Here is a 12382-nt window from a genome sequence, read left to right on the forward strand (position 1 = left end):
AGTCACTAGAGACGCTTTACTTTGTTTAATTTAAAGCTTGAATAGCACAGAATACTTTCATTTCTCGGAACTTTCGACCGGTTTGCCTTCCGCGGGGGCTTCGACTTTCGTTCGTAAGGTTAATTTTCGGGGGATTCTCGGGCGGATGCAGCGCGTTGGGGGCGGAGTCACGACATAAATGGTGCGCCGGCTGAAGGGAAGCGCCGCGCGTCGCCTTCCTGGTCTCCTTCCGCTGTCCGTACTTGCATAGAGCAGTCACACCGCTGGGAGGGTAAGCTTTTGTCTCCTCTGTACGTCCAAACGCGGATTCACACGCGTTCTTTCTTAACGTCTTGTTGTATTTCAGAAAATCATACTTGTATTTGAGGTGGTTTTAGTGGCGCTAAACGGAGCGGGGTGTCGTAAATGAGCCTGCCGCTGACGCAGCTCGGTTGTCGCTCAGAATGAGCTCCTTTGTGTCCTCCATGATGACAGATCAACGCTTCTTGTAGCGGAGGACACGGCCGCCGGTAGCCGGATTTTAGCTGGTCGACCTCTGGTTTAAGGAGAACAGGGATAACACCAAGTACTGCTGTCTTTTCTGTCGGTTTTTTGTGGGTATTATCATCGTTAGCTCGCATCATTCGACTCGCTTTAAACTGCGCATTTGCTGTTCGTTGCGCCACTGCTAACATTGACCAAAGAATTCAGCGTCAGAAGATTAACACCGGTTTTTAATCATCTGAAAATATCAGGTCAGACGGTGCGCGTACAGAAAATAGTCGCAGCTGTTTTAGATTTCTAGAATAATGCTGAAAATTGGACGGGGTTTAAATTGATGCTGCATGATCTTTGTGGGGCTTGTGGGTAATGTAGTTTTTGCGCAAGAACGGGCAACGGTAAATCCCCTGTTGGACGTGGAAATGGGCCTTTAAACGGTTGGGTTCGCACTACTTCAAAACTATTTTGGTAAATCGAGGGCAGATTTATACTTAAAAGTGTGGTTTGAATGAGGAACAAATGACAGGCACTCAGAGTCCTCAACTTTTTTTTTTTTTCCTCTGCGTGTAGAAAATGTCGTGCGGGCTGTGGAAAGAGACCCTGGCTCTTGCAGAGGACTACCTGTCCCTGTGCAGCACAAGCCAGTGTCCAGCCCCTCCACCTCCCAGCGAGTCGGCCACTGCCATGAGGCACCTGGGTCAGGACATGGAGAAGCAGCACCAGGCTCGGTTCAACTCCCTAGCTCAGACCTTCCTGAGACAGTGCGGGCCGGACCTCTGCTCCAGCCTCAGGAAAGTGATGGAGGAGCTGGTGGGAGATGGACACTTGAACTGGGGAAGGGTTGTATCCCTTTTCACCTTTACCGGGGTGCTGGCCAGACTGATGCAGGAGCAGAAGAGCACAAAGCCGGGGCTGGACCCTGGACAAGAGCAGCAACTGGGACAGGTGCCCGAAAACTGCAGGGGACTCGCGGAGACCATAGCAGACTATCTAGGAGAGGAGAAGAAAGACTGGCTGCTGGAGAATGGCGGATGGGTGAGTTGTAACAACATGTCTGCCTCTAACCTGATGAAAGCACAAAGATGGTTGTGTGGAACTGGTTGCGTCAGCGCACCAATTACAGATAAGATACGTGAAAAGCAGAACTATAAAATAAAACTGCAGGCTTGAAAGTAGTACTTGTTGGAATCCACCTAGTCGGATTGGACTGTTTACTTCCTGCTCGTGTTTGCATTCAGATCTTGGTGGTTTCATCTTGCCTGCAGATGGGAGGAGTTGTCCTCCTTCTCATGTGGCTGCTCCGATTATCTGAATTGTAGAGCAGAGCTCAGATCTGACGGGCCCAAACTGCAGCTGCAGCATTTGTATAATCAACAGTAAAATTCAAACTGGAAATACAGGAAAGGTTTGGTCACAATGGAGTCATGGTGTCAACAATAAGCCCAAAGAATAACTTGGCCTTCATTTCAAAGAGAAAAGGCTCCTTTCTCTGGCTGCTGGTTCGCACAGACACGTAACTCAGCAGATGGGCGGCGTATTACCAGCCAGAGCTTCGCCGATGGCCTTATTATAAGTCGGTGTGGTTTGACTAGGAAAACAAGCAGCAGGTGCACTCGTCTGTCCTCGGTTTTAAAAAACACGAGGGAGAAATGCAGCTGGGGTGAGCGACAGCAGGTTTAGCTTAGGTTCAGTTCAACCTGCGGAACTAAAACCGTTGCTGTTTTGCTTTCACTTTAGCTGATGGATATTAACTATTCCTTCTTTGTCCCCCCCCCCCCCAATTCTCTCACAGGAGGGGTTCTGTAAGTACTCCCTCGCTGCCAGGGAGGTGAATCACGACTCGTCCATGAAGACCGCACTGTTCGCCGCTGCCGGGGTCGGTCTCGCCGGGCTCACGTTCCTCCTGGTGCGCTAGCGAGCCCCCCCGCCGGTGATCGTCCCCGGCCACGCTGTCCTTTCATTCAGCACACTAACGTAGATGTTAAAATTCCAACATCGATGCTGCAAAAACAGGCAGAATCTGTAGTGAATTCAGGGTTGTGATCGGACGTCATCAGTTGAATGTTTGCACACGCTCGGACCCAACAAGCCACATTCTGTCACCCGCTCCTCAAAGATTGTAAAACACAATTCAATGCCTTCAGAAATTCGAGAGTCGGTGGCGTGGGTTTCATATCGTTTAATGAGAAGGTGCAGTTTTCTGCGCGGAAACCCTCTTCATTCAGTTTGTTTTTCAGCCGTGCAGCTAAAAGATTTGTTTTTTCCAATTCTGGTTTTGTTTTTAAAATTGTCAGCTGCCTTTTTATTCACGTGTTTACCTGATTTGTGTATGTGGTTTAGAGCCATTCTAGTGTACAATGTATAAATTAATATATTATATTTATATAAAATGAAACAGTGGCCCCCTTTTTTTTTCTTCCTCTAACCGCTAATCCAGTGAATCGTTGAAATCCATCCTGCATTTCCGTGAATGTGTGATTTCCTGAGGTTACCAGATCTGTTCTGACCAAACACGGTGCTACGAAAGGTGGAACCTCCCAGGGACCAATCTGATTTCAAACATCCCTATTAGAACAAACTGTTGCTATGGCATTTATCTCCCGCAGATCTCTTGAATTTTATATTTTTTACATTGTTTTGTTTAATTTATTTGTCACTTTTTTTTTTCTAATAAAAGTAATCATGGACTCTGGCTTCCTCTGGCTTTCTGGCTGTCTCCGGATGTGACGGTGCCTCCGCACACCCAGACAGGGTTATAAATAAGAAATGTTCTGCCGTCCGTCTACACGTTCCTCTTCACATTATTATACAGAACGTACACAAAACAGAGAAAGCTAAACAGCGGCACAGCTGCAGATTCAATTCTGGATTTATTTTTTTTCTTAAACACCCGATTGCGCCGGTCTGTCTTTAGTCGCTAGAAAGTTTCACCAAACCTGAAGTTTATTAGTTAACCTGCAAGAACCCCTAAATATAGTTTAACACAAAATTCTGAATAACTTCACTATGAATGGTGAAAATGATGAAAAATGGATGATTGATGCTTTAAAGTCACATCAGCTTTGTTGGTGACCCGTTGAACCCTCCACCCCAGTTTAGTCTGAAAAATCCTCCTTGACTGAGCAGCAGACTGATTTATTGAAAACAAGATGATTAATGTGGGATTGTTTTTGAAAAGATTGCCAGCAGCTCTGCACCACAACAGGCTTTTGCCCGTCCATATGTTGGTATTGATCTCTTTAAAGGACAAATCTGAATGTTTTGCACTCGTCTTTTTGTTGATTCCCACAAAGGCATTAATCTCTACATGGCCTTTAGTCTCCGCTCTTGCCATCAGAGCTGTGGGATGTTGAGAGTAAGCGACTGGATATCCATCGACCGTCCAGAGGGATTATCAGGAGCAGCTTATATCACACAGCTGCAAAGTCTGTGACCTCAGACAGACAGATTCAAAACATCTGTGTGTAAAACCTTTTGGAATTTCATGGTTTTCTGCATTCATTGGTCATAAAATGGTATCTGACATATATAACATTCCTTAAATATTAACACAAAACATATTCCTTTCTTTCTTTGTTGTTGAGCAGTTGAGTAATTCACTACTTTATCCTGAAGAGCAGACACAGACGCCTGGACAGGAGCAGGCAGGGAGCCTGAGTTCTCCTCTCTTAATCTCCTCAAAAACTTCTAACCTGTTTGAACTTCTTTATCATCGTGTCTTTCCACAGTCAACAACTGAAAACCACCATGTAATGACCATTATTAGCATTTTTCCTACTGTGTACTTGAAGGAATATCAAGTACGATATGACCCTGAAATTGAAGGAAAAATCATCATTCTTAAGGTAATGGAGAGGAAAGCTGGTCGTGAAACACTCCCCACCACCACGGTGCATCCTTCAGGTGAAGTCCTTCCTGTGCTGTTGAACAGAAAGTCAATGATCTATTTATAAAATGATTCTGCTATTATCATGTAAAATATTTTAATTATTTGATCAGAAAATTCTTTTAAAATTTACAAGAAAGAAAATTATTTTTCTTGTTGCTGCACCTTTTTCCACCATAACTCAGCATTAAATAGTCACAGGAAAAAAAAAAGATTCCCCCAAAAATATTCTTTATTGCATTGTTGAAATTAAATAAATCTTGAAGATAAAGGAAATACAGAAGAGAGAATAAATTGCACACTGCACATAACCAAGTTTTACCTTTGTAAAAAAAAGACCAGGAATAGTTGTTTGATCAGTCTCCAGCTAACAACCAGTACAGGCTCCCAAACCATCAGCGATAAACTACAAATTATTATCTTTCTTTTTCCCCAAGTAAAAAGGAAATGTTACATTTTGGTTCATTATTCATATTCTTTTAACTACATTATTGAGTGATCTGATGAGAAGATTTAGTTGAAAGTATAAAACCATGCTACATTAAGTATAGAAGGCATCTATTCCCAAAAAGTCAAAGCATTCCATTTATTATCTGTTGAATGATTTAAAAGCCTGTTTGTGATATACCTAATTTAATTTGATAAACCCTTCCAGAGAAAGCGCAGTAGTAAAGTGGGCTTTAGATGGCCGTGATGGGAGTAGTTCTTCAGGCTCCTTTCAGCTGAATAGCTTCTGGAATTCTTCGTGTACACACCGTATGATCATCTTTTAGTGTGTACAGTCATAAACAGAAATGCCAGTCAGTGTCTGGCTCCTCAGAGTCGCTCCCATCACCTATCTGTACTCACACTGAAAAGATTTGGTCTGCTGCTCCTCACTGCACTTTCAATTTTGCAAATTATGGTAATGTTTGTGATTTTGTCCTGAAAGGAAAAAAATGCACCATATTTCTCTCAGTGTGAATACAGAGGGGCCTCCATCTTAAGGGCACTTGTGAAGATCCCGTATAGGCTACATCTTCTGTTTAACTTTGGTCACAATCTGGCCAGAAAAAGAAAAAAAAAAGACAGTTTCATTGTCTCATTTTACTTGAACCTCATTTGGTCAATTTACTCTAATCTGAATTTTATATATTACATGGATGGCATACACTAACTACCTTTTGTTGTGTTACTATAAAAGAATAAATATATTTCGTCCATGCAATGCAGGAGTTGCTATATTGTTGACAGTAAATTCATGATGCATTCACTGACCTCCGAAGGCTGAGGAAAACGTCCCGTTTCCAGCTTGGAAAAGACCAATTTACCGTCCATGGAGACCTCAAAGGAACCTGTTGTGGAAATCACGGTGCAATTGTGTTAGCATCCTAACTGGGAAGGTGCTTTAACGCTGACAGGTTTAACGTGCATCGCGTCACAAAGTTAAATGCACATCACCAAATTATGCGTATACAAGTATTACAAAAATATGTTGGTTTAATTTTTTGAGAAGATGCCTGTGCCACTTGCTACCGTTGCGAATTTTCCACATTAACGCGATTCCCTTCTTCTGTGTTTGGTTTCAAGCATTTGATTGGTCACTTTCACTTCCGCCTTTTCTCTTCTTCGGCGCTTAAAAATATGCGGAAAGTAAGTAACAGGAAATGAAAACTCGACAGAACAAGTCTCTTTTATTTCGGAATAAACGGGAACTCATGCTTCCTGCTGTTCCACTTCTGCTTGTGCGCAGTTTTTCTGACCTAGTATAGTATTCTGAGCGGACTTTTTTTTGTAAGACATGCCAACTTAGGTGTTACTTATTTTTATTATTATTATTATTATTTTTGTTGAGTTGATTCAGTGATGTCCTCAGGTTATTTAAAGGGGCTAAAATCCTGTCACTGATGTTTAAAACATGCGTCCCCATTCCAACATGTGTTTTATGATAGACTCTGTAGTTTGAAATGACAAGATAACAAAACACGAAAGAAACAGGATTCCACGTGGAAACAGCGCCGCCTTGTGGACTCCCTTCGCTTTAAACCTTTTGACGTCACAGGGTTCGCGTAAACAATGTTAAATGTCATTTTATTTTACGTTGTACTTTCCCTCCTTTTATATCGACAGAAACTCCTTGAGAGTTGAGTGAAGGATCTTACTTGGTCTCCCACGGAAGGAATTGACCTTCACACCAGGAATCTGACTGAGCTCGGCCGCCAATTTCTGGCTTCGGTTAAAGTAACCTCATCCGCTACTGTCGAAACAAAGGATGCAAAAAGCAGCTGACTGTGTGGCTTTTGTGCATTAAGATCAGTAAATTAATGAAATGAAAGGCAAAATGACCCAACTGACCAATATTCGATGGTGACGACTGTCATGGTTGCGTTGTGGTTGATGTCCTCCTCCTTCAGTGCAGACAAGCAGAATAACAAGCTCAAAATGTGGTTTATGGACTGAAGTCAAGTGGAACACACCCAGTAGGAGGGCAAATGCGTGCATCATGTTTTGACTGGAAAATCCAGTCTCATTCTAAATTCAACAAGTCCACAAATTCAGCTCATGTTCAAACAAATCTATTATCGTGCTCCTCTCAAGACTCTTCAATATTAAAGATGGGAGCCAAGACAGCTTTTTGAAATTTTATTTGTTTAAAATGATATCCAGTACAAAATGTATACATGTAATACCCACATCATTGATCATTTCCCCTGAATAAAATATTTTAATCTGCTCAGCCCGTGCCAGATAATAGTATCTATAAGATACACTATAGATTGTAATTTGCTCATACAACAGGTGATGACAAAGATAAAACCATAGTACCTTCGTAACAATAAAAACTATCAATATTGTGGTGGACACATTGTCAAAATAATAAAATGACACACACCATTCTGTAAAGTTGCATTGCAATCTGCCCATTTTTCATCAAGCCTTTCAAATTCATGTCCGTCTCCTCACCGAGTCAAAACAGTTGTGATATTAGTGCAGACACTTCTAATAATGATCTGTCCAACGGCAGGTTGTCCTCTGCCATCATAGATGTACAATGCACTTAAGATTTGATCTTTTTCTTAAAACAAGGCAACTTGTCAACTTTATAATAAATAAAAACCCTTCTAAAATGATAATGTACCTGCCCATATATCCAGTTCATTTACATGTATTTGCATTTTCATAAAGTTGTACAAAATACATTAAAAACCTGTCCCCCCCGCCACCCTCATTCATGGGAAAAAAAAGGTTAAGATGCTTGAATCGTGTTCGACATTTTTTGTGGAGAATGCCAGCAATAACAGTGTGCATGCGCCGACTCATGGAGAGTCTTCCAGTTGGTTGGCCGGGCTCCTCTGCTCCTTGGCTTTGACTCAAAACGTAATAGTTGCTCTCCTGCGCGGCCCAAAGGCTCCCTCATAGCATCAGTTTCATCGACTGAGGAGACTCTTTGACTCCACCGCCTGAGTTTGGAGGCTCCTCCTGTGGGAACGTCACCTTGTCGGGCGTGTAGTCGTTCCTCTTCAGATCTGACAGACACACAAGGTTGCTGTGTCACTGTGTTCTATCATCTTCATTCAATAACAGACAAAACCCTTGTAAGCCAGAAATATCAAGGGCACCAGGTAGTGGTAATACATTATTATCATTATTATTATTATCTGGGAGCTCAGGCAGTGTAAAACCACAGACGTGCACCAACAAGAGCACAAAACCTGGTAAATTTGACACTTGCAGATAGAATTAGTGATATTAGTAGTTTGATAGTTCCGATGTTTGAATATTCTTCTAAATACATCTGCAAAAATGGATTATTTCTTCAGCTGAAATTCTGAGCACCCCCCCCCCTAGAGTATAAATATAAAGTGTGGATTACTCACCGGGGAGCTTGAGTTTCCGGCAGCAGGAGTTGCAGTTGTGTTTCGCTCTGAAGTTTCTGATGGCGTCGTCCCCCAGGTTGGCAGGTCCAAATATCATATCACTGGACCTGCGGTCACAATTAGTGCAGACGTAAGACTAAAAAATGATTTTCTGGTAATCACTCGAATATAAAAGCCATGGCTGACTCACCCCTTCTCACCACTCTTAATGACCGAAGGATCAGTCAGAATCTCCCCAACACCTACACACACACACAGACAAACACACACAAACATGACAACATCAGCTTTGAGAAGTGCACATTGATTCTGAGGGGCTCTGTCTGCTGAGTGTTATTACCCTGGAGGTCGAGCACCAGCAGCTCCCCGCGGGTGTACTCGTAGGTCCAGTGGCTGAAGGCCAGCATGGTTTCCTCCAGCAGATTGGTGGGGTTGATCTCCTCTCCGTTATTGTTGTTGAACTTACGGAACTCCCCAGTGATGCACTCTTCTATAGCAAACCACTGTCCAGCAGAGTGGCAGTAGAGCAGAAACACCTCCAGAAACCTGCAGAAACCAAATCATTGCTGAAGAATGACAATATTGCTCCTTTTGTTATTTATTTGAGCATGTAAGAATGCAGAAGAGCGGGGTGCGTGGCTGTTGCGTCATGTCATTTATTATTGTTCTTACTGGGAGTATAAATGGAACCAAAAGTCTCATCCTGCATTTTAAAAAAAACTGTTTTGCATCCCTATAGGTTGTTGCCATGGCTACGCATCCACGCACCCTCCTGTTTGCGCTCTTACCTCGGTGAATAGGGAATAGTCTTCGGCCTGATTTGGTTGAAGGCAAAAGTCAGCTTCTGAGCAGCTCGTTGCTGCTGGATTTCCTGCAAAGACACAAGGGTGACGAGCGTTAGCGCGGCCGCACCAGCTGATCAGAGCTGCAGCTTTCACCAACAGCTCTGGGCTTTATGAGGTGACAGAAAGTGTCCTACCCTGAGACAAAGATGCAGCACAGTGTCCTCCTTGTAGATGCTCTGCCAGTTTTGGACCACCCCAGGAAGGAAGGATTTGACTATGTACAGATGTCCTGGTTTCAGGATGTCGTACTCTGACCACGTGCAGAGCACCTTGAGGGCTCGTCGGAGTCCTCCGCCCATCTCCTCTTTACTGAGAAACTCGATTTTGGCACAGAGGCCCCTCTGAGTCCAGGAAGACATGCTGTTGTTGATGGTGTTGGGGGAGCTCTCTTCCAGCCGGTACACAGTCACCGGCTCACCTGACAGGACAGAGCCCCAGGTCAAAGGTCACGGTCACCAGCAAAGCTTATTCTCTGGGATTTGATCTAATAACTCTTCGGTTGAGTTCTTCTGTGACAACTGTCAAATAATGTGGCTTATTTGCATCCAGGACTACAAGCAGAAGAAAATGTTTAACCTTTTGGCATAAAAAAAGTCATAAAAAATAGCTTGCTGAGACCCGCCAGTAACAAGCCTTGTTTACAGACAATAAACAACACTGGTTAGTCTGGTTGCAGTGGAATCTTTGCAGTTTATTGAGGGTGACCTTATTACACTTGTTGAAACACGCCATTTCTCTGCAGCTGTTTTCTGTTGTGAAGAATCCCAGATGTGAAACCTGAGCTCAACGCCTTTGAGAGCAGACTGGAGTTAAGCTGCATTCTAAAGGGTTTTTGGTTCAATGGTTTCTCATTGTGACTGGACTAATACAGCCCCAACATACCATCCCACAATCAGAAACAGTACCCGTGCTTCCTTAACGTGGCCAAAACAAAACAAAAGAAACGGCGCCGGTACACACCCACACGGTGTGACTGTTTGGTGCGACTCTGCACTTCCTCATTCTCAAACTGCCATTTATTCGATCAGTAAGCAAGTTTCCCCCATTAGGTGACGTAGCAGGGCAGGCACCGGATTTCACACCTACCTCTTGGGGGCACGGGGGTGAAAGGGATGCTCTGGGACAGCCTCATCAAGTTGTTGCGTTCCACAGCTACAGCCATAAAAATAAGCAGAAAGATTCAGACAATTTTCCTTAAAAGCATGAAAAGAACAGAAAAACCAACAGAGCAGCTTATTTTTCAAGACTCACCTGAGTAGTGATAGTTTTCCACGGGTTTAAAAGGTGAGCCAATAGCTACAGAGAAAGAATTACAGAATTAGAGCGTAGACAGAATTAGTTGGCTCTATTCCCGCTTCAGCCACTAGACGTCTCCCTAAAACTACAACTACAGCAGGTCAAAGGAGTCAGTTGTCCCTGACAGTTTGCTTTTAAAGGGGCTGCTGTCTTGCCATATTGTCTTTACTGCAACTTTTCTCCTCCAGCTCATTTAAAGTACCAACAAACAGACAAAACCTTTACATGCTGATGTAAAATGACATAATCTTACAGCCAAACCAAATTAAGGAGTTGCAGCTTTCCGTACTATTTGGCTTACTGATTCAATTTAGACATATTTAAATAGAAGATTCGGGGTAAAACAGCCTGTTACGTTGCTGCTATTTACTCCACTGGTGGGTTACTCACAGTCCTTTCTGGCTCCGAGGTGGGTGTGTCTCGGGGGGTAGAGTGGAACTGCGGCTGTAACTACAAAGTGCGAAGAGCACAGTGACGCTTTCTTCCAGAAACACGAGCAAACACACATGAAAAGTTTACGGCGGATATCGTGTCGAATCCTTCTCAAACACAGAAGTGGAAAGCAAACAGAAGCCGCGAAGGCGTTTCTCTCGTGTGAGGAGAGAAACGTTCAAATGGCAGGTTTGAATCTAAGCTGGATGGATTCGTTCAAACAAAGCATCTTACCGCTCGGTGTGTCTTCTCCGGGCATTTCTCTGGAAAACACAAGAGACGGCACTTGAAACAAACACAATAACAGACATGGATGCACATTAATGTCCGGCAGGGCACTTACAGGCTGGTGGCTTGGGCTGATTTGACCTGAACTCTTTCCTGAAACGGCAAACCATTAAAGAATTAAACAAAACGTTAAAAAACGAGTAACAAACGAGGCAGAATTGTTTTCAATACCATAGCTGAAGGCCTGGGGTCCTCCTGAGTGGGGAGGTCCTCAGCTGACACTCTGCTCTGGTCTTTCTCTGGGAGAGCTGCAGACACACAGTCACCAATTACCCACTAGAACTCTCAGATCCACTCATGTAGCATCCTGCTAACACAGGTGAAACTCCAAGTTTGAAGCTTGACGGATCATATCAAGCATCTGTTGGCAGTGTCAATGTAGGTTCAAGTTCATTAAGGTGGGCTCACAGGAGTCAGGATGGAGGAAAGTTGGGCTTTTGTCAAACTCTGTGAAGCCGGCATAGGAGTTGACAGCTCTGAGACCACGACATTCAGGTGAAATCTGAGGATACGAGGAGGATGGAGGGACACAGACAAAATGTTCAACTAAAAACATCTAGTTATTAAAGGCTTAAAACTTTATGTTCTATAAACACACTCACCTGTGACCTGGGTCTGGTTGCTGGGCTGTGCTGTCTGCTGGAACTCTCTTTAGGTGTGGAGTGCTGAAGCTCCACAATGTCTTTATGCCCTGAAAAATGAACAAACATTCAACATGTGTAGTGATGCAACCTTTGGCGAGGTTTCGTGATCTAAAGGATTAACTTGGCTTTGATTAAAACATTCCGAACAAAGACAGGAAGGACACTTTGCCCAGTCCGGAGAAGGATTATGACGATGATTACAGATTTACTCCTCCCCTCACCTGAATTCCAAATAAAATCTCAATTATGATGAACTTTGTGTTAAAAACCTCATTCAGCCGATATTTCATTCATTCATGCTCCATTAACAGCATCAGGCATCACAACCTTAAACCCAAACACAAGCAACTTGGCAAGGCTGGAAAGAGTTCAAGAAGGAGCCATGGAAAGGCAGGAAAATGCACCAGTTACAGCTTCACCGGGGTCCTGATCTGGACAGGGAAGGACCCAACCACCAGGCAGACGCCCCGCTCGACTGAGCCTCAAACCTCTTGTTGCGTTTGCCTTTGTTTCAGCGTCGATTTGGTCAAGTGTTGCTTCAGAAACACTTGGATCCTCACAGCAGGTCGCTGGAGAGGCAGGTGCTCCTGACACATCCCAGTCCCTGCTCTTCGTCTTGCAGCGCCTCCTGGGTGCTCGTGCGTGGTTACGAGC

At 43.7% G+C, this 12382-nt stretch overlaps 2 protein-coding genes and 1 long non-coding RNA gene across 6 annotated transcripts in view; 1 reads left to right on the forward strand and 2 right to left on the reverse strand.

Moving 5' to 3' along the window:
* Positions 1-127: 127 nt before the first annotated feature.
* On the forward strand, positions 128-3172 carry bcl2l10 (BCL2 like 10). Of its 3 annotated transcripts, none has more exons than XM_057024042.1 (3): positions 128-271; positions 1051-1515; positions 2273-3172. In XM_057024042.1, the coding sequence occupies exons 2-3, from the start codon at positions 1054-1056 to the stop codon at positions 2393-2395; spliced, it is 585 nt and encodes a 194-aa protein (XP_056880022.1). In that variant the 5' UTR covers positions 128-271; positions 1051-1053; the 3' UTR covers positions 2396-3172. The 3 variants fall into 3 exon arrangements, with proteins under 3 accessions (XP_056880022.1, XP_056880025.1, XP_056880033.1); XM_057024045.1 differs by having other exon boundaries at positions 194-290; XM_057024053.1 differs by lacking the exon at positions 128-271 and adding an exon at positions 355-565.
* A 1408-nt stretch (positions 3173-4580) lies between these two features.
* Positions 4581-6856, reverse strand: LOC130520434 (uncharacterized). Its single transcript, XR_008948839.1, has 4 exons — positions 6701-6856; positions 6508-6602; positions 5624-5700; positions 4581-5408 (listed from the first exon to the last, which is right to left on the reverse strand). It is a non-coding gene; the product is annotated as an uncharacterized LOC130520434 (long non-coding RNA).
* Positions 6857-6973: 117 nt separating this feature from the next.
* Positions 6974-12382, reverse strand: part of trpm7 (transient receptor potential cation channel, subfamily M, member 7) — a 30020-nt gene continuing 24611 nt past the window's right edge. For both annotated transcript variants that reach the window (XM_057023222.1, XM_057023210.1), the window contains exons 27-40: positions 11687-11775; positions 11493-11586; positions 11256-11332; positions 11140-11177; positions 11031-11059; positions 10755-10808; positions 10320-10364; positions 10155-10220; positions 9203-9486; positions 9012-9094; positions 8564-8769; positions 8414-8465; positions 8224-8330; positions 6974-7872 (exon numbers count right to left, since the gene is read on the reverse strand). In XM_057023222.1, coding sequence (XP_056879202.1) covers positions 7760-7872; positions 8224-8330; positions 8414-8465; positions 8564-8769; positions 9012-9094; positions 9203-9486; positions 10155-10220; positions 10320-10364; positions 10755-10808; positions 11031-11059; positions 11140-11177; positions 11256-11332; positions 11493-11586; positions 11687-11775 — 1337 coding nt within the window. In that variant the 3' untranslated portion in view covers positions 6974-7759. The remainder of the gene's footprint in view (positions 7873-8223; positions 8331-8413; positions 8466-8563; positions 8770-9011; positions 9095-9202; positions 9487-10154; positions 10221-10319; positions 10365-10754; positions 10809-11030; positions 11060-11139; positions 11178-11255; positions 11333-11492; positions 11587-11686; positions 11776-12382) is intronic.

Source organism: Takifugu flavidus, chromosome 2, assembly GCF_003711565.1.
Source record: "Takifugu flavidus isolate HTHZ2018 chromosome 2, ASM371156v2, whole genome shotgun sequence".
Taxonomy (NCBI): Eukaryota; Metazoa; Chordata; class Actinopteri; order Tetraodontiformes; family Tetraodontidae; genus Takifugu; species Takifugu flavidus.